General features: G+C 40.5%; 1 protein-coding gene across 1 annotated transcript in view; it reads left to right on the top strand.

Annotated features, from left to right (window-relative positions):
* The window catches only part of SLC2A9 (solute carrier family 2 member 9), a 138759-nt gene that overhangs the window by 75456 nt on the left and 36522 nt on the right, over positions 1–26781 (top strand). The window contains exons 10-12 of the mRNA XM_030023672.2: positions 1273–1383; positions 17944–18045; positions 20457–20532. Coding sequence (XP_029879532.1) covers positions 1273–1383; positions 17944–18045; positions 20457–20532 — 289 coding nt within the window. The remainder of the gene's footprint in view (positions 1–1272; positions 1384–17943; positions 18046–20456; positions 20533–26781) is intronic.

Raw genomic sequence — 26781 nt, 5'->3', positions numbered from 1 at the left:
GGGAATTTAGAATTACTTTTTTTTTTTTTTTTTTTTTACAAAGCTCCTGATTTAGTAGCTTGATGAACAGATGTAGCATGTGCATAATATGCTGGTAGGGAGCAGGGTTTTCCTCATGTGATCAAAACACTTCTATTCATCAGACAAGCCTTTTCTTTAGCAGTGCTTGCCCTGTTAGGGCTTGTCACATGGACAGCATATGGGAAAAAATATCACTGCTACTTTTATGCTTAGGGCCATCATTATCTCTGGCTTCAGTTTTGTTGTCACAGGTAATCAGCTGTAGTTTAGAACTTATTTTCTTCTGATAATTGGTTGTTTCAGTTGTTTTTCATTTCTCTAGTAAATCAATTATCTTTTCTCTCTCCAAGGCAGTCTCTTCTTGTTGCATGCTTTTGGCAGCTGAAATCTTTGGCTAGTTCTTGCTGTCACCTTGAGTACAACATAAATATTATATGGTTTTCAGACTTTATTTGTGATATGAGTGGGGTTCTGATACTTACCAAACTTGTTATTTTAGAGTATTACCACTATATATTCTCTGTCTGGATATTGTCACCACTGGATGTGGTTTTACTGACCAAACATGAATGACTTCCTCTAAGCTAGTAACCCTACGCTCCCTGTGTTTCTGTCCATTAGTGACAGCTCCTTCTAGCCTATGATTCATTTCATCGTAAAAGAGGCTTTTTACTTTTCACCAAGCAGCTCTGACTCTAAAAGTATCTTTTCTTTCTGTTGATGATAGAGTTTAGGGTGATGGCTTGTACTGCAGATGTCCACGCTGCAGTGAGGTTAAAGTGAGATAAATTTCACACCTTCTGTCCAAAAAGGAGCAGTTTCTGCAGTGCCTCAGCATCTCTTTCCTGTTCTCTTCTCTGTTGTTACGTGCCATTGAAGTATTCCATAAAGCCACCCAAACCTGCTTTTTAAGCAGTGTGGCTCAGCCACAGGAAACCTATTTGTATCCTCTTGTTCAAGCTTAAAGTGAGTTTCTTTGATTTACTCCTAAAGTGAATTAAGCTAAATTGAGTTAAAGCTGCTTGTAATTCTGCCTGGGTCTGCAAGCAGAAGTACAGCAGTGTTGTGACTAATCTGCTTGAAATTTGCACCTTCCCTTCATTTGTTGTCCTCCCCAGCCCTCGGTCATTTGGGAGTGCTCAGTGTTTTAAGAAGTCTGGTCTCTGGCAGATCAGATGCTTGAACTGAATACCAATATATTGTAGTTCAAGCCATAACGATTAATAACTCATTTTCTTCTCTCTGATACAGATCTGGTACTACACAAACAACATCTTCAGTGAAGCTGGGATCAATCATGAAACAATCCCCTATGTTACTCTAAGTACTGGTGCTGTTGAGACTGTGGCTGCTGTTTTTTCTGTAAGTATGGTTATAAAAATCCATTAACTTGTTTGGTATTTAAATTACTGACTTTATTTCCTTATACAGGATAGAATATAAACAGAATAGTGTATTGAGGATTAAGTGTAATGGTGGATAAAGCAATTGAAAATATTATTTCTAGGTTTAATCCAAAGCCCAGTTTTGTGGCTGGGGATTTTTTTTTTAAGAAGACACTCTCTAGTTTTAGGTGCATAAAAAGTTGATATATCCTGAGGTGCTTTGTATGAGGAAGAAGGCAGGAACAGCAGGGCCCGAAGTACATTAAGTGCTAACTCATAAATGATTTCACCTGGTAGAATGTCTTTACCTGGTAGCAGTTTATTCACATCTGAGAGTCTTCTCGTGTGCCTGCTGGGCAGCAGGCAGTGTTGGTGGAGAAGGCTCTGGCATAGTACAGCTAGGTGTGTTCAGTGTGGATCGCAGAAACAGCCGTATGTCTTACTGAGCACGTTTTAATGACACATTTTCTATAGCAGCTTACAAACAGTGAGGAAAATTCTTCAGCCATTTAAAAATATAGGAGTAAATGTTTGCAACCCAGCTTGGTGAAAGAGTAAGCCAGCACGCTAGAACAAAGTTGTCCCATGTTGTGTTAAATTCTGCTATCTCATTCACTGGGGGCAAGCAGGCATCCTTTTATAACACACGAGCTCCTGAGTAGGTTGTGTACCTTCGCTACACATTGAACGTAGAGGAAGATGTTAGTTGAAAAAATTATCCATGCACATTTTTTTTTTCTTTCCTATTTCAAGATGGAAAAGTTGACTAGGAAAAAAAAAACCACTAAATGAGCAAACTAAACCTGAAAATACAGGTGAATACATGATTAATTGCTAAAGGAAATACATTTCTGTTTGCACTGCAATACATAAGAAACAATGGGAGAGGTCTGTGGAATGGAAAGTTGCAAACAAGCAAATATTCTTTGTTTGTTAGAATTTTTCCTTATCTTTATATATTCTATACCAACTGTATTTGTGCAATACTGGACACACCAGACAAGCATTTTTAAATGTCAGAAGAATGGTTTTGGCAAAAAAATCCTTTCCAGTGGCAAAGCAACTGCTTATGACCTATAAAATGTTAAACTAAACCCAGCTATCAAGTATATTTTCTTATAGTCTAGGACATAAGGACTCTCAAAGGTCACAAAGATCTCCTTCTGATCTTTGTGAATTTCCACAAATCTATTTTTGGGTAAACCATCTTTTTTTTTAATTAAAGGGACATTCTTTTTAATAGGTGAAAATAGCGATGCATGGAAATCCTTGCCTCTTACAATTTCTTCTTTGTGATACTGCAGAAATGCTTCCTTTTTTAAGATACACGTAAAAATAATAATGATAATTCTGCCAGTTATTTAAGTGAAGAATACACCTCTTTTTTGTGGAGACAGATGAAAATCACATGGAGATGATTCCATGGTATTAAAGCCATTCTATAAATAGGGTCTGTCATCTTTTCAGTTCCTTCTGTGCTGTCAGTTTGTGGGGCTTATTCAGAGCACACTGTTCATACATAATGAGGTAGATGTGTCTGCTTTGGTTCCTGGTATGTGTGGTAACTTTTTTATGCCTGAGAGGAGTGTTTTTAATACTTTCTCCGTTTAAGCTTCTTGCTGTGCCTCTGGAAATGCTGAGGTATTGATATCTCCGCTGCCTTCAAATTTGCTTTTTCAGTTCAAGAGAAATGCTGCTTTGTAGCCTTAATTTTATTTCAGTAATCTGCATAAATGTATCACTGCTGCTGTTTAAAGGAACAACAACATGAATTTGGTTTTTCAATTGAAGGTTTTGCAGCTTCTCGTTTCTACAAGTAACTTCCTCTAAATTTTTTTCATGCTGTCGTGGTTTCAGCCCAGCCGGTAACAAAGGACCACGCAGCCGCTCGCTCACTCCTCCCGCCCCCTCCGGTGGGATAGGGGGGAGACGGAGGAGAGAAAAGAAAAAAAAACTGGAACCTCGAGGGTTGGGATAAGGGCAGTTTACTGGGACAACGCAAAAAAGTTACAACAACAACGACGGTACTAATGAAAGAGTATACAGAAAAGAGTGATGCACAGTGCAACTGCTCACCACCCGGGACCCGACGCTCCGCCACTTCCCCCACCGAAAGTCGAGAGCAGGAGAGCCCTCCCCCCGGCCCACTCCCCATGTATATACTGAGCATGATGTCACATGGTATGGAATAGCTCCTTGGCTAGTTCAGGTCAGCTGCCCCGGCTATGCCCCCCCACCTCCCAGGTTCCTGTAAAAATTAACTCTATCCCAGCTGAACCCAGGACATTATCCACCCCTTATTCTATACCATTTACATCATGCCCAGATCCTACATTTTCCAATCAACCGCTACCACTTTCCTTGTCTTATATATAGATATATATGTATATGGACACCCCCCCACACACACACACACACATACAAATAGTATTCCCTTAGTCAATGGGTTATCCCTCCAATGTGTCCATCAATTTTATTTAGTCCATGACTTTGAGGCTCCATCTGTTGTAACACTTCTTCAGGATAAGAGAGATGGTGTGAGGTGTTGGGTTGTTGTATGCTGTCTCTGGAACTTCTGGCTGGTACATTTGATGCAACCCACACCCTTGGTCTGCAGGTCGAAGATGTTGATCTTGAGGAAATTGCTGGGCGCCAGTTCAAGTTCTATCACTGTTGTTCTTGGCTCAGTTTCAAAGTCCATTCTTCGGTCATTTGGGTAATTCTTACAGTAATACCCTTGATATGGCATATAGACACTATAGATACAATGACATACATTGGCAGGTTATTTAGCAGTTAAATATCATACAGCCTAGTTCACTGGCTATTCTCTCCCAAAATCAAATCTCCCTGAGGTACACATCGAACTTCCCCATCCTTCTGCATCACCCACCAGGTGTACCCAGGTCCCTGAGCAAAAACCACCCCTTGGATGGGTTTGTCTCTGCGTGAGGGAGGACTAACCCAGACTGTCTTTCCTAACATACTCCTCATGTGCACTACAGGAACTTTATCCCCTTCTACAGTATGTGGAAGTCTTGGTTGGGTGGGGCCCGCCCGATTGGTGGATCCTCTAGTATTAACTAACCAGGTGGCTTTTGTTAAATGTGTATCCCAATGTTTGAAAGTTCCACCCCCCATTGCTCTCAATGTAGTTTTCAGCAGTCCATTGTATCGTTCGATTTTTCCGGAGGCTGGTGCGTGATAAGGGATGTGATATACCCACTCAATGCCATGTTCTTTGGCCCAGGTGTCTATGAGGTTGTTTCGGAAGTGAGTCCCGTTGTCTGACTCGATTCTTTCTGGGGTACCGTGTTGCCATAAGACTTTCTCTTCAAGGCCCAGGATAGTGTTCTGGGCAGTGGCGTGGGACACAGGATATGTTTCCAGCCATCCAGTGGTTGCTTCCACCATTGTAAGCACATGACACTTGCCTTGGCGGGTTCGTGGGAGTGTGATATAGTCAATCTGCCAGGCCTCCCACTGTTTATATTTCAGCCATCGCCCTCCATACGACAGGGGTTTCAGTCGCTTGGCTTGCTTAATTGCAGCACATGTTTCACATTCATGGATAACCTGTGCGATAGTGTCCATGGTTAAGTCCACCCCTCGATCGCGAGCCCATCTATATGTTGCATCTCTTCCCTGATGGCCCGAGGTATCATGGGCCCACTGAGCCATAAATAGCTCACCCCTACGTTGCCAGTCCAGGTCCACCTGAGACACTTCAATCTTGGCGGCCTGATCTGCCTGCTGGTTGTTTTGATGTTCTTCAGTGGCCCGACTCTTGGGTACATGAGCATCTACGTGGCGTACTTTTACCACTAGCTTCTCTATCCGAACAGCAATATCTTGCCACAGTGCGGCAGCCCAGATGAGTTTACCTCTGCGCTGCCAATTGCTCTTCTTCCATTGCTGTAGCCACCCCCATAGGGCATTTGCCACCATCCATGAGTCGGTATAGAGATAGAGCACTGGCCACTTTTCTCTTTCAGCAATGTCTAACGCTAGCTGGATGGCTTTCACCTCTGCAAACTGACTCGATTCACCTTCTCCTTCAGCAGTTTCTGCGACTAGTCGTGTAGGACTCCATACAGCAGCCTTCCACCTCCGATGTTTTCCCACAATGCGACAGGACCCATCAGTGAACAGAGCATATTGCCTCTCATTTTCTGGCAGTTTATTATACAGCGGGGCCTCTTCAGCCCGTGTCACCTCCTCCTCTGGCGACATTCCAAAATTTTTGCCTTCTGGCCAGTCCATGATCACTTCCACAATTCCTGGGCGACTGGGGTTTCCTATGCGAGCCCGTTGTGTGATCAGTGCGGCCCACTTACTCCACGTGGCATCAGTTGCATGATGTGTAGAGGAGACCTTCCCTTTGAACATCCAGCCCAGCACTGGCAGTAGGGGTGCTAAGAGGAGCTGTGTTTCAGTACCAACTACTTCTGAGGCGGCTCGAACTCCTTCATATGCTGCCAATATCTCTTTTTCAGTTGGAGTATAGCGAGCCTCGGATCCTCTGTATCCCCGACTCCAAAACCCCAGGGGTCGACCTCGGGTCTCCCCAGGTGCTTTCTGCCAGAGGCTCCAGGTAGGGCCATTCTCCCCAGCTGCAGTGTAGAGCACATTTATAACATCTTGTCCTGCCCGGACTGGCCCAAGAGCTACTGCATGAACAATCTCCCACTTAATTTGTTCAAAAGCTTGTCGTTGCTCAGGCCCCCATTTAAAATCATTCTTCTTCCGGGTAACTTGGTAGAGAGGACTTACAATTTGACTGTAATTTGGAATATGCATTCTCCAAAAGCCCACAACACCTAAGAAAGCTTGTGTTTCCTTTTTATTAGTTGGTGGGGACATAGCTGCTATTTTGTTGATCACATCCATAGGGATCTGACGACGCCCGTCTTGCCATTTTACTCCTAAGAACTGGATCTCCTGTGCAGGTCCCTTGACCTTACTTTCTTTTATGGCAAAACCAGCCATCAAAAGGATTTGGATTATTTTCTTCCCTTTCTCAAAAACTTCTTCTGCCGTGTTGCCCCATACGATGATGTCATCAATGTATTGCAGGTGCTCTGGAGCTTCACCTTTTTCCAGTGCAGCCTGGATCAGTCCATGGCAAATAGTGGGGCTGTGTTTCCACCCCTGGGGCAGTCGATTCCAGGTGTACTGGACACCCCTCCAAGTAAAGGCAAACTGTGGCCTGCACTCCGCTGCCAAAGGGATGGAAAAAAATGCATTAGCAATGTCAATTGTGGCATACCACTTAGCTGCCTTTGATTCCAGTTCATATTGAAGCTCTAACATATCTGGCACAGCAGCGCTCAGCGGTGGCGTGACTTCATTCAGCCCACGATAGTCTACTGTTAGTCTCCATTCCCCATTAGATTTCCGCACGGGCCATATGGGACTATTAAAGGGTGAGTGAGTCTTGCTGATGACTCCTTGACTCTCCAATTGGCAAATCAGCTTATGGATGGGGATCAGGGAATCTCGGTTGGTGCGATATTGCCGCCGGTGCACCGTCGTGGTAGCAATTGGCACCTGTTGTTCTTCAACCTTCAGCAACCCCACAACTGAAGGGTCTTGAGAGAGACCAGGCAGGGTAGACAGCTGTTCAATCTCCTCCGTCTCCAATGCAGCTATACCAAAAGCCCAACGGTACCCTTTTGGGTCCTTGAAATATCCCCTCCTGAGATAATCTATACCAAGGATGCACGGGGCCTCTGGGCCAGTTGCAATGGGGTGTTTATGCCAGTCATTCCCGGTTAGACTCATTTCAGCTTCTAATACGGTTAGCTCTTGGGATCCCCCTGTCACACCAGAGATACAGATGGGTTCTGCCCCTTTATAACTTGATGGCATTAGGGTGCATTGTGCACCAGTGTCTACTAGAGCCTTATATTCCTGTGGGTCTGATGTGCCAGGCCATCGAATCCACACTGTCCAGTAGACTCGGTTGTCCCTCTCCTCCACCTGGCTGGAGGCAGGGCCCCTCTAATCCTGGTTAGAATATTCGTTACTCACTTTTCGCACCCGTGAATCAGAAGTCCCTTCAAGAGGATCAGAAATGTGATCAGCCCATCTACTGCATCTGGGGGACTCCTCACAGGAAACTGGAGCAGCAGTTTTCCAAGAAGAATCCTCTTTCCTGGTTGCTTTTTCTCGCAACTCCCGTACCCGTGCATCCAGGACTGAGGTAGGTTTTCCATCCCACTTCCTCATGTCCTCTCCATGGCCACGCAGGTAAAACCACAGGTTAGCCCGTCGTGTGTACTTTCTCTCTCCTCTCTCTTGGGCAGAGGAATGCTTACTCCCAATAGCTGCGATGCGGGCCTGTACAGGTGGGGAGGAAGACATATCCACTTTGAATTGCTGGAACTCTCGGGACAGTTCCTCTACAGCCGAGACACAGGCCCGTAGGGAGGAAGAGAGACTTCCTTCGTATTGCCGGAGTTGGACAGCCAATTCATCCACCGTTTGTCCATGGCCTTCTTTCCAGGACATTACTGCCAATGAGTTGGCATAGGTTGGTGGTGCACTTCGTAGAAACTTCCGCCACATGGGTTGTGTGCATTGGACATCATCTGGGTCTATGGGTGACTGCGTATTTTCTGGATCATTATAAATCACCTCCAGCACGGCTAATTCCCTCAGGTACTGGATACCTCTCTCCATGGTGGTCCACTTGCCTTGGTGACATGTAACTTCATCCTTGAAGGGGTATCTTTCCTTTACACCTAACAGAAGTCGCCTCCAGAGGCTGAGGACTTGTGTTTTTCTCCCAATCGCCTTGTCGATGCCCCCTTCCCTAGACAGAGATCCCAACTGCTTGGCTTCCTTACCCTCTAATTCCACACTACTAGCCCCATTATCCCAGCATCGGAGCAGCCAGGTAACAATGTGCTCACTTGGGTGGCGGCTAAAATCTTTTCGCATGTCACGCAACTCACTCAGGGATAGAGATCGGGTGATTATTTCAGGTTCTGCCTCTTCCTCCTGTTCTCGTGATGACCCTGGTTCATCTTCATCTCTCACTGAGCGAACTGATTTCTTTGTGTGTTTCTTTTTCTGTACAGGGGCGACTGATACTGGCACAGGTTGGTTCTCTGGTTTAGCTGCAGTATCTGTCACTGCGGTTGGGGTAGCCGCGCTGCCTGTTGCCGGGGTAGGGGTAGCCACGGTGCCTGCTGCCGGGGTAGGGGTAGCCACGGTGCCTGTTGCCGGGGTAGGGGTAGCCACGGTGCCTGCTGCCCTGTCTTCCATCTTTTCCCCCTTTTCTCCCTGAGGGTGCTGCATAATATCAAGCAGTGTTTGGTAGATACTGGCCAGGGCCCAGCACAGTGCAGCGAGTTGTACGTCTTTGGAATAGCCACAGCATTTTTCTTTCAAATATTCTACCACTTCATGAGGGTTCTGTAGTTGTTCAGGAGTGAACTTCCAAGCCACTGGGGGTGAGAAGTTCTCTAGATACCTGCCCATATCCTCCCACATGCCGTGCCACCCATGAATATCCAGCTTTGGGGCAGATCTCTGGGTGGTACTCTTAAAGAGCCTTTTTGTAGCCCTAAACAAGACCTGAAACATATTCAGGAGGCATAGCACTAACAGCACAGTGGCTTGTGCATCCCAAGGATATTCAAAGTTCTCAAAAGCTGTTGTAATTAGTCGGAAGGAGAAAAGGGAGGCGAACGGATGGGGGGAAGTATCCCCCCCTAACTCCCCCATGGATTGGCTGTAATTACCAATAAAATCCGATAGAAGGTGCCCAAAGTATGGGAATGATATCACTGCCTCATACAGATACCAGCTTAACCTCATGACCAGTGATGTAATCATTTCACAAGTCGACATTGCCCAGTACAGCAAAATGATAATCCCAATCACTCTCCCAGAGGTGAGAAACGTAACTACAGGCAATACATAGAGCATATAAGGACCTACAAAACGCCACCATGTAAACAAATTAATCAACATTGTGACTAACATCTATTTATCTAATATAAGGAATGCGTATGACAAATTTGTTTCAACACGCTCTGGCCAGATCTGTCGTTATCTCAACCCTTCTTGCCCCACGTTGGGCGCCAAAAAGGACTGTCGTGGTTTCAGCCCAGCCGGTAACAAAGGACCACGCAGCCGCTCGCTCACTCCTCCCGCCCCCTCCGGTGGGATAGGGGGGAGACGGAGGAGAGAAAAGAAAAAAAAACTGGAACCTCGAGGGTTGGGATAAGGGCAGTTTACTGGGACAACGCAAAAAAGTTACAACAACAACGACGGTACTAATGAAAGAGTATACAGAAAAGAGTGATGCACAGTGCAACTGCTCACCACCCGGGACCCGACGCTCCGCCACTTCCCCCACCGAAAGTCGAGAGCAGGAGAGCCCTCCCCCCGGCCCACTCCCCATGTATATACTGAGCATGATGTCACATGGTATGGAATAGCTCCTTGGCTAGTTCAGGTCAGCTGCCCCGGCTATGCCCCCCCACCTCCCAGGTTCCTGTAAAAATTAACTCTATCCCAGCTGAACCCAGGACACATGCCTAGAACTAGGAATGGGTGATTTCCTCCTATTCCCAACCTCTCAGCTGCTCTTTTTGCTGGGGTTTTTTTTGTGATTGGTTTTTATTTTAATCTATTTGACAGCATTAAATATTAAGTCGGGTGCATATGTCTTATGTACTACTCGGAGGGAAGAAGAGAAGAAGCAGGAGAAAGCAAGGGGAGAACTTAATTTTCCTGGTTTGTTTTTTTTTTTGTATATTGTGCTGGCTAGCAGAAACCAGATTTTATTAATAATAAATTCCAGGATTTCAGTAGATACTCCTATCAGTAATAGAAGGAGAGTTTTTGTTCTTGTAAATGAAATAGCTATTGGAGAGGTCCACAATGAAATCACGTACCATCTCTGATCATTATGCATATGTTAGGTGGTCATGAGACTCTGAGCCTCAGTAAGAATACTTAGGTATTGATGAGCCTCATACGAATGCTAAAGGAAAAGATTGAAATAGATATATTTCATAGAGAAGCAAAATAATATTTAGGAGATAAAATATCATTCAAACTGTGGAAAAATTTGAAAGTCTCCCTTTAACGTGTTTCCTGGGAGCAGCAGCATAATAGTGATAATGTTGATGTGGTCCTCGAGGAAAGGCAAATAACATCCCATCCTTATTATAGCTCTGTATTGCCTCAGATCGCTTGATATGCCTGCTAGTAACATGGTTTGCCTACAGCTCCATCCCTCTTCCTGTCGAGCAAAAGCCACATGAACAAGACATTGAAGAATGAAACACGTGCATCATCATTTTCCTTTCATTCATATAATTTGGCTGCAGCTCCTGCTTACACCATCACTTTCTAGTTTACTTCATGAAACACCTGTGTTGTAGCATTGCGTACTTAGTTGTAGCATTGTGTCTCTGGGGAGACGATATAAACTTTCTGTATGTTTTTCAGTTAATTGTAGACTTCTCCAGCCATTGTACTGAACACAGATTCAGTTTAGAGGACTGGCTAGACAAGCTACTTTTTAATGAGAGCGCCCATTAATTTCAGTTTGCTTCTGAAGAAGTTAGGTATCCTCTGGAATGAAATACTGAATAGATTTCCTACTCATAGACGTGTCACAGCAGTAAGTTATCTGACATGATGTCATGCTTTGAAGCAGGATGGAATATACCTAAATAATTCCCTGGCAAATATGTGTTTATTAGAAGTCTGTTCTATAAATTCTACTGTAAGGGGGCTCCACAAACTTAGTTATTCTTTAGTAAGATTGGCTATTGTGGCTTTTTTGTAATTTTTAGTAATTGAGGTTAATTTAATTTAGTTGTTGTCTTACTCTTAGTGGACAAAAAGAACAATTTGCCAGTGCCTTTCTTTGACAAGGCAACAGGCTGAATGGAAAGGGAGACAGAAGTAAACGTGTGAAAAGATTCCTCCCCCCTCCATGAAACCGGCATGGAATAAAAGAGAATGTTATTCAAATTAAGCATCCCACATCCAATTTTGCCATCTGTGGCACCACATTTGGTCTTTATATAATGTTCACAGGAAGAGACTATGACTATGTTGAGAAGATTATGCCTTAAGCATTTCCCATAAGGTGATGCATCAAGGTGTTACTAATGTGTCTTCCAAAGCCTGTGACACAGACAAGCCATGCGAAGCCTGGAATGAGTTAAAATACAATTCAGTAGTAGACCATAAAAGAATATAAGAAATCTTTTGCAGTACCACACAGAAGTCAAGGAAGCCAGCTTTCTTAGTTGAGAAAATGTTATTCTGCTTTGGGACATCATGAGAAAGGGCTCTTAGACTCATTCTGTGTTTCTTTTAATGTTAATAGATCTTAACGTACAAGAAGGGATTCCCTGCTTAGGGCATGGCTCATCTAAACAAGGGTACTCCAGACACTTCGGTAGGTGTTCTCATCCCTAACACATTTCCTCCATGGTGTCCAAAGGGTAATGCAAGATATCTCCATTGAAACTCTGTGGCTCCACTGGGGTCAGAACAGGAAGAAATATGTTCCAGTGACAGCCAGTCTTAGCAAGTGGAAAAAATGGGGTGACAAATACTTTAATCTCGAGGTTTCTTAGGAAGTTTTGCTATAATCTGATTTTTAGTGAGACTTTTAATGCAGTCCCATGTGACATTGTTTGCATTAGGTCAGAATCAACCTTCACCTACCCATAATCCCCAATAGGCTGTAAGTAGAGGAGAGTGAAAGAATGGGGCAAACATGGCCATTTCACCTTTTGCTCCCCTCACCCTGAGAAGCTGTTGCTCAAGGAGTACCAGAAGTAGAAGGTAATACCTTGGCCTATAATAGCCTGGGTAAAATTTTTTCTTTGAATTTGCCTAGTTACTTTTCAACTTCCGTATGTTTTTAGAACCCATGGCATCCTAAAGCAGTGAATTTCACAGTTTTTCATACATATTGTATGAAAAAGTCCGTCATGTTGAGCTTAGAGAATATAAGATACAGGAGGTGTGGGCTGGATGAAATGATAACAGTGTGGATGCTCAGCTAACTGCAAAACTATTCTTAGAGAGTAGCTATCAACACTTCACTGTCATACACAGAAATATCAAGTGGGATTCTGTGCTGGTTTGTCCTGGGTCAATTAATCATAAAAATATCCATTAATAATATGGGAGAGGTAACAAAGAGCCTTTTATAATCAACTATGTCATCCAAACTCTCTAAGGGGAGAAACTCAAAAGTCACTGTATTGGAAAAAATGTAAGCAGAAAGAATCAGCAGTAGAAAAGAGATAATTGACCAAGCAGCTTCCCAGACCATGGTATTTGTTGACAGCCAGAGTGCATGTGGGCACATTTTCACTGTAGGATGAATTGCAAGGTGTGACTGTGTTAATGAATGCTACCTTAATCCACAAGTGGTCAACAGGATTTCTTTTAGACAAAGACATTATTCCTCCTTAATCATTTTATTACAGTTGGGCTTTTGGATAGACAAAGATTAGATGTGTTGAAGTAACCATGTAGTACCTTCCAGGAGAAAAAGTCTCCTTATGAAGGTCTACCTTACAACGCCACTCCTAAGACCCAAGGTATAGTGGGTTAAAGACTGCAGTTGTGTAGTACGAATCCTTCTGCAGGATATATTCAGAAATTGAAAGTTTTAAAGACTCCTGCTGTTTTGTATTAAAAAAAAAAAAAATGGTTTTGAGTAATTTTTTTTCCCAATCTATTCAAGATGATCTGCATCAGGGGATTCAAATACCTTCATTAGAAAATAAAGCACCACCCACAGTAATCTGTCATAGATCAAGGTCAAGATCTAGTCTAACTTTTATAACATGAACCTGACACAAGACAAAACTTAATGCTTTTAACAAATAAATCATCGACAGAAGGAGCTTTGCTTCAAAAATACCTACAGCTTACTGAAGAGACATAATAGGGATAAGGTAATGGGGTTTTTCTCTGCCGCCCTAAGGGCTGTTCCCAGGTACCGCTGAGGTGAAAGCGGCTGGCTGGAGTGAATAACTGCATGGGCTACGTCTTGGTCATGCTGGTCCAGCAAGCATGGAGTATGGGGACCCTCTTCAGTGAACGGAAAATTTCACTACCAAGTGAAGCTGACTAAGAATGCTTTACTGCAAAATGGTTCAGACTGAGCTTACAAATTTAGTAATCAATTCCACCCTTTGCTGATAGTAATCCCTAGCCTGATACCTACAGAAAATGTGTAGGATCTTATCCTGTCATGGCATTAAGACAGATACAGGCAAACTGATGTGAGAGCCAGGGTAGGCACAGATTTATTTAAGGCTTGCGCTTATGTGGTCAAGCTCGGTGCTAGGCCTCTAAATTCCAGTTTATGTACTTAAATAAATAACCCATTTCTTTGTTTTACAACTGTATAATTCATCCAGTAAACAAATGGATATACATAAAAATAGGAATCAAAAAAACAATTTGTAATGCTCAGTCTTCTGTTCCTCTCCTTTTCCTGGATGCAAGATACTACACTGTGTCATAAATAGACCTGACAGTGATATAAATGTGATTATCCATTTTAATCCTGCTATTTAAAATGGAAATAACACAGAGTTAGCTTGTCACATCAAGTCTGAATCTAGACATACAGGCTTAACTCAGACCTATATCCAAAATACATGAGGAAAAAAAGCGTGGCTACCTTTGACGTTAGCACATAGATCAAACTTCTTTACAGAGCTGAGACATCAAGAAAAAATAATGGGGTTTTCTCAGTATAATTTAGGGCCAAGAAATGAGTAGGGAATAGTATTCAGTGACCTCCCATTTGCACTGTAGAACTCGCTTACGCATTCATTTTATCTAGAGAAGCTTGTCTGATCTTTTTTAATGCGCTCTGCTTTCATTATGTCAGACCCGGTATCTGCAGCTGACTCAAGTGAAAAGATTGACATTTGCTTTTTTAACTTTATTCGCAAGTGTTTCCTGCCAGACAAAAGTAAGTTGTGTGAACAGTTAACTTAGTTTGCATATCAGTTGCCTTATTATCACCAAACGTTTGTGTTGAGAGAATTTTGGTTGCAATATTTTTTTACACATTTTCAGTAATTTCAGCTGTGTTAATTCCCATGACTCGGTATAGGCTTCTACAAATGCATGTTTATGATCACACATAAACAAGTATCAGCCTACACAATTTGGCATATAACTCAGTGTGCTATCACAGAAAACAGTTGTAAGATTCTTTTTTTTGACTGTACTTGAGCATGTACTGAATTTCCTGTTATTTCATTTACTCTACCATGTAGTATATTTTGACTTGTTATAGGTCTTCAATAGGTAACAGTTACCAGCACATAGCAGTGGAGCATTCAGAACTGTAAATACTTGAAAACTGGTGAATCATCTTCCACTTCTTATGAGTCATAAGCATCTTAGTGGGTTTTGCAAGTTAACAAGTTTTGGATTTGTATAATTATAACTAAAAATGAAGTTGTTGTCTGTTTATAACCTCAAAACCAAGATTTTTTTCACCAGGGAAATGTGATGTTATAGAAGACATGTCAGAACTTTCTTTTCAAGTATTTGCTGAAACTTCAGGGTTTATCTGAGCTTTTTTTTTCCATCAAGAAAAGGGGAACAAACAATTCAGCAGAGAAATTTGAGATACTGATGTATTGTCATAGGTTTTCTTAAGAAATCCTCAAGAATAAATCAAATTTTAGTTAGAAATACTGTAGACCTTACCAGCTTGATGGACTGGCTGTTGAAGCATCTGTGTGCTTAAACGATTCAAAAAAACGTTTTGGCCTTGATGAAAGATGGTGCCTCCTGAGAGGCTTTTCTGTTGTGGATTGGCTCCCAGTTGAACAACTTTGATCTGCCAATGGTCCCTGGCATGCTTCTGCATTGCCTCCTGACCCACAAAGCCACGGACCCATGTCTTTCCAAACACGCATGCTGCCTTTCATGAGACCACAGCTTTGTAGTTTATAACCAGGTAGGGAGCATGGTTTTGATTGTTGCACTTGGCTTTTCATGAGCTTGATTCTGTGCAGTACTCCGTTTCAGCAGACTGGTGTGCCTTGTTTGAATCTGTGCCATAAGCAGATGTGTTTTGTTGGGTTGGAACTGGTGATACAAGACGTTGGCCATGCATTTGAACAAATTAGAGGTGTCCTTAGCCTGTAATGGAAGGCCTTGTAATTGTGCAAGTTAATCACGTCTAATTGAGAAGTCTTCCGAGTCTGTATTTCCTAGATTTATTAGTGTTGTCAGTGTACTTAACTTTGTATCAACTTTGGAAATGATTATAGGATTTCCAGCAATTCTGGTACTTCATAGTGTCCCTGTGAATAAGGACAAAATTCCTGCTTATTTTTTGAAGTGAATGAAGTTGGTCCTTTCCATAAATCACAAGAAATGTCACCAAGAATTGTAATTGTAAATTCTTTGGAGCAGAAACTGCAGGGAGTGCCCAGAAGCTGAAGCATTCAAGTTCCTCATTGCTACTGTATTAAATAGATAGCACTGATGAATGCTTGGGAAGCCTGGCATCAGCTCAGGGAAGAGAATGACTGCACATGGATTTGCTTTAGTTCTTCCCAAATTGTCTCTGAGTGAAAAAGAATTTAAATATATTAGAACTACTATTCTCTTCTGTAAAAAGGATATGGAACCCACAGATCCTGCTGTAACTGTATCTGTGCTTGGCTGGTCTCACTTAAAACTGGGAGTGCCTCACCAACCCACCTAGATTTGCCCAAGTATGTCCACACTACTTATTCTCAGTGTATGTAGACACAAGTGCATACACATGTCTTTTTGGAGGACTTAGTCCAAACTGTCCTCCCTTAGTGGGATGGGATTTGCTTTGCTTTGAGCTTTACAACCAAAAACTATCTATCACTTTTTTCCCATGTTTTGCTCTGTATGAGAGGCATCTATGAACCTTTTTCCTTCTAAGAGAAACATTCATCCCTTACCCTGTTTTAATACAAAACCCACCAGCTGGTATAACACCAAGATTGTTTAATCATGACCACCAATCCAGGAAAAAAAAAAAAAAAAAAAAAAAAAGGGAAATTCCCTGGTATGTCAAATTACATGTGCAGCATCTATTGCTGAATGTGTAATTCATATCAAATTACATGTGAAGCATCTATTGCAGAAATCTCTCTCTTCTTGCGGACCCATCAGACAACTTTTTATCCCTCAGAGCCATAAAAAAGCCTCTTGGTTAAGTGTATGTGTGGCCACATGTGTTTGCAAGATGGATTCATTAATCATAGTGGAAAATACTTGGCATCTCGTAGAGGTTTTGACAGTGCAGCAGTTGCAGTTTTGGAACATTTGGACCCCGTGAGCACAATGTGAAATGTTAATAACATCAGTGCAGGTCTATTTTAAACACGGCTCCGAAATAAATTCTATTATGGAAGCTGTGGAAACTGTCAAAATGAGTATATTTCCTCATTTAAAGAAATAAAGAATGCTAAAGCTCGCCCCAGAGCTGCTTTCCGTGTTCTGCAGCATCACAGTGCGCATCTCCGGTGTGGAAGTGCTGCTTGGCAGGGTGCGGCATTGGTGTGTTTTGAAGCCTGTCCTAAAATCTGCTGGTGAACCTGACGCTGTGGAAGAAGCACTTGCCACACAATGTGTTTCTTCCCTGGGTGACTTTGTACTTTTCTTTAATGCGTTTCTTCTAGACGCCCACAGTGGAATGGTGTGCACAATCTCCCAGAATTAAGGGTATTACTCCAGATTTCATTTTAATTGCTCATTTTATCTTTTGCTCAAAGGATGTGTGGAAGAGGGATTTCAGTTTCCAGTAAATAACAATGTGGCAAACAGTTGTGTGATTCTGACTTCAACTTATTTGAAGTGGTACATCTCAGGCTTTGTAAAATTGTTTTAACTTTCTCATAAGAAAGCCAACTGTAATTAGTAATTATAGTAGTTATCAACGAGAATAGTACATCAGCTATTATGACCTAAAATATATATTAGCCTATTTTAATGAGTCAGACTAGCAAAGACAGTTTCCTGTTACAGCTTTTCAAGAAACTCTTCATTGTGTTCTTCTTTAGCAGATAAGTATTCAGATTTTTATACAGCTAATGTACAGTGCTTGTTTTGTTATTAAATTGTTGCACAAGAAGTTAAATGTAGTAGTAACTTTGAAATTGACCATGCTAACAGTATTAAACTTGAATTTACCAGTTGCACACTTTTCCTATCTGTATGGTCATATTTGTTCTGTAGTAGGAAATCCAGGCATAAAACTATTAGCAAGTACTGCTTTGATGGTTTCCTAGTTTTTTCAGTGGTCTCAAATAAGGATGCTATGCTGACTTGTTTTTTCAAAGAGGTTAAATTGTGTAAACATAATTGTGAACACAATTATGAACACGTCATAGCTGATAAATAGTATAAAATCAACTCTCATGGTTTTATTTTTGATGTTCATATTTACTAGGAGAACATACTACATGGTCTGAGTTTTTCTGCTTTACTGATAAAGTCAAATGCCACACTTTTTGTTTTCCAGGGCTTAGTTATTGAACGGCTTGGACGCAGACCGCTTCTCATTGGAGGTTTTGGATTGATGGTTGTCTTCTTCGCAGTACTTACCGTCTCTCTAACTTTACAGGTAACACTACAGTCATTACGTATTTTTATTCTCTCTTTTGCCTATTTTAAACACCAAGTGCTCAATACCAGTTTTCCTCAGCATTCCTACGTAAGCCAATCCTTTTAATCAGTTTGGCATAAGGATTCAAATGTCTACCTTTTGTTTATTTATGAATCTGTTGGTTTCAAAGTACTATGGTTAGCCATAGCAACTTTTGCATTAAAAAGCCATAGGGGCTTTGTCACGTTCAGTCTCCTTAACTCAAAGTTTCATGCATATCATGAACTATTATGAAGACAATGTTACCCATAGTTGGGTAAATAGTTTACCCATATTCCATGTTTTTATCTTTGTTTGTAATTTAGTCTTTTCAAGATTTATTTAGTACTTTATATGTCATCCTTATTCTTAGGTTTGGATGTTTTTTCCCAGTAGTGAAAAATTTCCATGTTTGCTATTTCTTTCAAGTTACATTTCTGATATTTTTATTGAAAATATAAAGACTTAGCCTTTGCAGAACACTTGCACTTAAGTTCTGAGATGTTACTAGCAGTCAGTACCCCAGCTATTTCAAATGGTCAGAGGAAGATTATTAAACCAGTCTAAATACTGACCGTGAGTCATTTGTCCTTGTTTAACTTCCATTTACATAACGATGCGGTTTCTTTCTGCTCCTGAGGGCTTTTGAGAAGTACAACTGACATCTACAATGGCATGGGTTTGGGTGGTCTTTCATGAAGTTGTTTTCCTGCTGTCGTTGATTCCTGTGTCTCGCCATTAATCTGACTTTCAAATCTTGTTTCTTGGTTGAAGAGAGTCAGTAAGTCAGTTTGAATAGCAGGCGTATGCCACACCATTGCAAAGTTTTATTTGACTTACCTGTATGTACAGTACAATAAAGCTTTACTTCACATACCCATCATGACATCTGTAAGGCAGCTCTCCAGAAGAGAGATGTAACTGCAAGTGTTGTATGCTGAGTGAAAAATTCTCTTCCAAATCTTTTAAAACCTACTTTGTTGCATGAGGACCTTCAGCTATTGTAAATCTCTGGTTTGAGTGCATTTCAGTTTTACTTTCTTTCAGAAGTATCTCAATCTGTTAAGTATTAGAGATTAGGCATTGCTTTGAACAAAGGACCAGGGTACAAATAGGCTGGATCTCAGAGGAATTTGTATCTATGCCGTGTTTGTACCTTCTCTCTCTCAGTGCTTTTAGAGACCTTGGATCTGTGTTCAGAGGAGAACCCCAGAATGTGTAATTTTGATAGATCTACAAGTCTCTTGGTTAACGTTAATGCCTAGGAGACCATGTTTTCCACATAACTAAAGGAATAACCCAGACTGGAAAAGAAAAAAGTGTCGGAAAATGGAGGTCTTTATTTAACACTGAAATAAATAATTACCCATTTTAGCAAGTATATTTTTACAGTGCCTCTCAGGGTGATACTTTGTGACACTACAGTTATACGTATATTAACCAACTTTGCAAAAATAGTAAAATTCTAATAAAAATGGCATTCACACTTTGCTGATGGAAAAAAAAAACACTGATGAAGAGCAAAAGGAATGGGAATCAATGGGGTTTTCCCATCTATTAGTATTACTATCAAGCATTTACATACATGATTAAGAAACAGTGTCCTGAAGAGTCAGTAGAAATTGCTCATCGTATTTCAAGTTCCTATCATTTAAAATCTCCGTAGAAGTAGAAAAAAGATTGCTTTGTGAGGAAAATAGGTGATTCCATTTACAATTCCCTTAAAGAACCATTTATAGTTTGTTTTGTTTTCCTCTGTACCTGTTGTTTGCACACATGGCCCTCCTTGTCTGCAAAATCAGATTATGGCTAAAATTTCCTGGACTGTGGCTTTCACATTCTTTGCTAAGGTTCAGATACAGCTGTCCTACTGAAAAGCAGCCTGTTGTGTCTAGATTTCAGCCCAGCCTTTAAGTGGTGAACGTTGAAGTTCTATGGGCCATCATATTTGCTCCTTTTAAACATAACTGAAATACCTGAGGAGGATGGAGGTGCTGAATCTGTTCAGTGGAAATAAAAACTTTTTTCCAGGTTGGCTTAAACATTAACACAAGAAATTGTAAACTTTCAGAATTGTCACTTCCATGGTGTAAGAGCTTGTCAAGTGTTTCTCTACAGGGATTCCACAGCGACCAAGACCTTTAATAGAAATCATCTAGTAAGGTTCTACAGAAATACTGTGATTTTCTAAAGTAATCCCAGACTAAATTCTGAAATAGATAAAGAATCGTGGAAAACACTATCTATTATCTGTGATTTATTTTTTTTTTAATATTGGTGATATGTATGATATACTTAACGTGGAAAAGACTACCTATTATCTGTGATTTTTTTTTTAATATTGGTGATATGTACAATATACTTAACGTGAATGTCTTTCATCTCCCCAGAAAACCGTGCATTGGCTTCCTTACCTCAGTATATTTTGCATCCTTGCAATCATTGCATCGTTCTGCATTGGACCAGGTATGTCTATATTTTTTCATGTTTCTTTGTACATCAAAGCACAGGTATTTTTGCACTGGCACTATGTTAACAAATTGTTTGTACTTCACTTTACCCTTATCTGAAGACTGCAAGGGGTCTAAGAAAAGAAAAGGTGATAGCAACAAAAAGTGATTGCAGCATTCTTGATAAAAACCCATGTACACATGCATTCTTGCTTAGGTGTCAGCATAATTGAGAACTAGTGCCTAAATTGCAATCAGTACTAAATTAAAATGTTGGCTATTATTGTAGGATTGCTATGATTTTGTAAATCTATAAAAAACACTCAGACTGGAAGCTGAGTGTTTTATTTATCAATGCTTGTATTAGCAGTTCAATGCTGGTAGGATGCAAATGGTTGGAGAGGGAGGAAGGGGACAGCTGTGTGTGGTTCCTTTATTCTCTTCCTTTCCAAAGATAGAGAAGCATTGTGCAAGAGGATTACACATACTTTCTTTAGGAAGATGATGGAAAAGGTAGATATCCTGATATGTCAGGTGGAGCTGCTTCTTGTCTGGCAGTTCTCTACTGATTGTATGCATTTCAGATCTGATGCCCTCGGGTAAATGTTTTTGTAGGTTGTAATGAGTTTATCAGAGCTATCCTCCCAGCCTAGTTTTGATTACTTAGAGATGGATACAACTTTATAGACAATCCAGTATTCACAGATTGTAATTTTTGTATTTCATTTTCTTTAACAAAGAACATGTTTAAGGTATAAAAAAGTAATAAAGTGAGACCTTTCTCAGAAGTGTAGAATGAAAAGACGAGAGCAACAGTCAAGACTCAGCAAGGACAATTCTGACTGGATAGGAGAGAAAAAAATTTATACTGAGAGTGGTTAAGCACTGGAAGACATTGCTCAAAGAGGCCATGAAATGTCCATCCTTGGAGCTATTCAAAACTCAGCTGGACAAGTTCATGAGCAGCTGGCCCTGCTTTGTCCAGAGGCTGAACTCCAGAAGTCCCTTCCAACCTGATTTATCCTATGATTCTAATTGCACCATATCTTTGGAAAATGCATTTTAATAGGTATGTGTAATATGCAAATACTTACCTGAGTGTAGCATTTCTCTAAACAGTATTGCTGTAGCCTTCAGATACTTGATCAGAATTGGATCCTGCCGTTATCAAATAATGAAATGTTAACAAAAATTATTTGCAGATAGATGGAGGAATTTAATCCAAATTCAATTCAAATATAGAGTAAGATGTCAAAACAGTGCTTAAATTTTCAAAGATTCTCTTACAAACTGTTCTCTGCAAAAAGGGGAAAAATCAGATGCTTTTTAGGAGTTTTTTTCACAGTTGTTCAGCTGTAAACCTGAAAGTAAGACTTCTGTTCCCCTGAGTTCTTGGGGTTTTTTTCATGCACCATTTATTGCCTCTTTATAAAGAGTTTGACATTAAACATTAATCAACTGTTTGTATATCTTCACCACTGAAGTGATCTAATTAATTGATTGTGGTTTATTTGAGGAAAAAAGAGCTGGTGATGTTCTGTGTGAGTAATGAAACGTTGATGTAATTCTGTGGATCCTCTTTTGGAAAAGCTGAGGAAAAATTATGCTGCTTTAGAGGAGAATGGGGAGAAGACCAAAATATTCCTTTTCCCCTTGCTTCTGGGAAAATCGTTTCTTGCTAGTCTCTGTGCGTATTTCTTTGCATATGGTAGCTGACTGGAAGATGGACTGTAGGTGGCCTGTGAAGACTCTTCTCCTTCCTCAGCTCAGCTCTTCTTGCAAGGCAAATACTACAAAAAATCTTGCAATCCCTTTGTCCTTCTGTAAGGACAAATCTCAAGTTCAGCTAAGTCCCTGGTATTGCTGATGTATGTTTCTTAGACGGAGGTTTTTTGGTTTTTTTTCTTTAAAGAAGAATTCTCTGGGATAGAACTGCTCTTGCATTTTGGATACCTAAGGAGAGCCAAATGTTGACTTGAAACTTCTTGAAAACTTCCCTTCCAGTGTTTTAAGTAGTGCAAACAATTTAAGTGCAGCTACTTGCAACATCTACCTTTGTTTTTTCTAAAAAACTCTGTTGAAAACAAATCATAATTTTTTCCATATTACAGACATGTTCCACCAATTTTTAGAACTTGCAGATCAATATGTTCTTACATCTTATATTTTCAGCATATTAAGATTAACCCTCTTCATTTCTCACTTCACCTCACCATTCTTCAGAATGGATTCTGGTTTTCTTCATTTAGCTTCTTTCCCTTTACCGATCCTATTCAGGATTTTGTATTGTGCTTTGCACTCTCTTTGGAGCAAAGTGTCCGCAGATACATGCAAGACAAACAGCTTTTGTTTGATATTACTTACTCGCTTTCTACAGAAATTCTTTAAAATTAGATCTTCTTCTGTGTTTTTCACTGTGCTCATTGTTTTTAAAGCCAAATAACATTAATGCTGTACCAGTAGCTACCTAGTTGGCCTCCCCACCTTTCCTGTGTATGTTCAAACATTTGCAATGCCTGACAACAGTGGGACTATCTCAGTAGCATTGAACGTTGATTTGCTTTTTATGAAAATTTTGGTAATTGACACTTCAGCTGTTGAGAAGTTGCGAAGAATCATACTCCGATTCCTGTGTATATCAATAGCAATATTTTAGCTGACTTTAATGGGGCCAGACTTATCTTCAGTGAAACTTCTCTGTTCTGTTTAGTCGGGCTTAGGAGATCTGAACTACTTTGCTTCCTCTTAGCTGGGAGCAGTTCTTTTTCAGAATATGAAAGCAACTCCCATTATTAGTCATGTTTTAAGATGGATGAATGAGAAGAGGGCATATATATTTTTTTTCTGAACAAAGAAAATATTACCAAAAAGTGAGACATCCACTTTGCATCCACTGCTTTTTGTATCACAAGGCACAACTTCAATATTTGGGTGCAGTTACTGTGTCAAGTTTTGCGTGCTCCCCCCCCAGTACAGGAATGACATCAGTAAACTGGGGCAAGTCCATTGGAGAGTCACCGAGTTAGTGACAGGAGCTCTCTGAGAAGGACTTGTTCAGCCTGGAGAAGAGACAACTTTGGGGTACCTAAGAGCCACCCCAGTACCTATGAGGAGTGTGTTGCAATGACAGAGCCAGGCTTCTGTTGGTGCTTCATGGTGGAATGCTTGAGACAAAAAGCATATGTTGAAACAAGAAAGATGCAGAGTGACTACAAGGAAAAGCTTTTTGCTTACAGACAGTCGAGCAGGCTGCCAAGGATTTTGAGTCCTTGATTACTACACCGAGATCAAAATTGAGTAGCTTGTACTTCTGCTCTTTTATTTCGGAACTCTGTAGTCTAGTGAGTAATGTGTATTTTTGGATCTTCCTAGATAGGGCAAGTACTATTCATGAACAATTGTCAATTGATTTCAAATCGGCTTTGTTGTGTTCAGAAATCTACTGTGACAGTTATACTAGTACCTTATATGTGACAGATATGGCATATACATATATATATCTATCTCTCTCATACATATACTTAGGAACTAAGTTTTTTCTCAGGGAAGTGTGCAACGCCAGTGGAGTATCACGATATACAAAACCATAATTTCTTTTAATGGGAAAGGCACTGCTGAAAATTAACCTTATATTTCATTCCCTACTAATGTTAGAGCTTTAGCAAGAGGAGGTAATTAGGAAAGAACATATTTTTTAACACATCTCCAGTGCAATGGCTGTAAGAGAGTGTCTAGAGAGAAGTACAAACAAGGCAAGCAGGTGAGACTTCCCCAGAACGAGTACACATTTTTTTCGGCTTAGGGTCCTCCTGAGGCATAGTATCTAAGATTTTCATAGTCTTTCATGGATTTGTTCATTCTCAGTGTGAAACCGTGCAGAATTTTACCATTCTTGGTGACGAAAACTCACGTCTACTATCTCTCATAAACACATCCTTTGTTGTGCTTTGTGTGATGCCCTTTAGGTCTTAACGTTGGAAGAAATGGAACAACTGATCCCCTTAGTCCCTCTTCAAGTTTCTTGTGATCTTGTAGACTTTTACCATATCACCCCAGATTTTTCTGGACTGAATGGCTATTTCTTATTCCCACCTTCTCTGATATTTTATGACACCCCTTTAGCAGGCAAATTTAACACTTCAATATCTAGTATTCTTTTGTAGCACTCTGGTAGTTTAATGAGACAAGACTGAAGTTTAGAAATTACTTTCCCACCTTTCTGGTCAGTAAAAGGTTTTTTCCCCAAGAAAATTAATGCATATTCTTTAAAATTTTTAATGTTTTTAGCCTTTTGTAGAAGTTGTGAGTGTCATTTGTTTGTATTGCTTAAACAGGTACTATTGTCATGGTATTACTAACACTCAGTATCTTATTAAATTAATTCCTCCTGTAGTTACTTAGAGCATTTCAGCATTTTTCTGAGTAAATCCCACGTGGTTTGTCATGATTCTATAGATACAGATGTTAATCTAGGATGAATTCAGTTTACATTCATTAAGCTATTGGTACTTAGAAGAATTATCCCATCTGAAAATAGTAAATAACATGAGGAATTGAGCTTATAAAAATACTGCTATAACTTTCTAGAGCATAAAATTGCCTTTAAAAATACAGTATTTTCTCTCTTGTTAGAACATCTGATACTTTCTTGATAGCTTAGATGATGTGTGGTCTCCCACTTTCCGATAGCATATGGATGAGTCCCATCTGCTCCTTTACAGCTAGGATCAGCTGTTACTATAAACTGTAGGGTTTTTTTATTTGTTTCATTTTTCTGAACTCGGCTTTTCAGCTTGCAGATGTTTTTTAGGCATATTGCTAGGGACTGAAACAGTAATGCTAACAACAGGTACGTTCAGGCATGTGTGATTTGGTACTTCATCATGTTTATCAAAACACAAAGAGCAGAAAGCTTTCATGCACTTACTAAAAATTAAAGGGACCCATATGTTCAAGATAGTCAATCTATGATCTGAAAGAAAAATACCCTTCAAAAATCGCTTACTGTTTTATAGAGTAGGGAGCCATGGTGTTCCAGACAGTAGCTTCATTGTGCTTATTTGGTTAATTGTACATGAGTGAAGGTATTTGGTTGCAGAGGAACATACTGCTTTCCAATATTATTTTTGATCATGGGAACATATTAGTAAATAATGTTAGAGTTTTCACTTCAAGAAAAAGGCAGAAGCTTCATAGAAATTTTTTTCTTGGTCACATGTTTTATCTGAAATAAACATAGGATACATTTCAACTGAAGAATTGTCATCCAGGAAAGAGTAACTAGAAAGGACTGAGGGGATTGGTTCTGGCTCCTAAGGAGACAACAAGCAAAAAACCAAAAATCGATAGAGAAAACAAATCAAGGAAAAATAGTAAGAGAACATTTTCAGTACCTCCACGAAGCATTTGTGCTGTTCAGGTTAGCCGTCATGAGCAAATGCATTGATTTGGAATGCCTTTACTGAGCAGGTAAATAATGTGCAGCTCCTTGGAAATTTGGGTGGTGATAGATGGGCTTAGGTACATGCGAAATGCCTTCCTTCTTTAATTTTGTCTTAGATATTATTTAAGGAAAAAGGAAAAACTAAAAGCAGTTATCCCTACTTTCTCAGTTAAACCTGTGTGGCTGCCTCTTCGTGGACACTGAACACAGGCATGTTGAACTGTGCTTGCAGAATCGATGTCTCGTTCTGGAAGACCACACTAAAATCTGACTTAAAGAGAAAAAGTGTAGGTTCTGCTTATTTTTATCTGTTTACTTGAATTCCCAGTTCACCCATTGTGCCTTTGCAACAGTTGCTGTGCAAACAAGTGCTAGGTGAATTGAAAAATATCTATATGTATGTGTGTGCATTGAGTCATTGGAGATAGTTTTATAAAGCTGCTGGAGCTTGGCCCCTTTTATTTACCAGCCAAATAGTTTAAAAAAAAAAAAAAAAAAAACACAAGAAAACCAACAAAAACAACTGACCCAGAATACGTGCAATCCAGTTTCCTTATTTGCCTGCAGGGATGTGACCCCACTTGCCAGGGAGTCTGTCATGTATTTTGGGATGAGAGGCTTGCAGTCTTTGGTTTTGATGCTTTTCCAGTTTGTATAAAACAATTAAATATTCATTCTCTGAACCAGAGAACGGCTTTTCTGCCATGTGTCAAGAGATTCACCCCAGATGGTGGAACATGTGGGGGAAAAAACAATCAACTGATTAATTGGGGATTACAGCAATGCTGGCATGGACTTCCAGATAACCTTCCCAATGGAAAT

This window comes from Aquila chrysaetos, chromosome 1 (genome assembly GCF_900496995.4).
Source record: "Aquila chrysaetos chrysaetos chromosome 1, bAquChr1.4, whole genome shotgun sequence".
Taxonomy (NCBI): domain Eukaryota; kingdom Metazoa; phylum Chordata; class Aves; order Accipitriformes; family Accipitridae; genus Aquila; species Aquila chrysaetos.
Note: the sequence above shows the minus strand (reverse complement) of the source record. Positions and strands in the feature narration are given on the sequence as shown.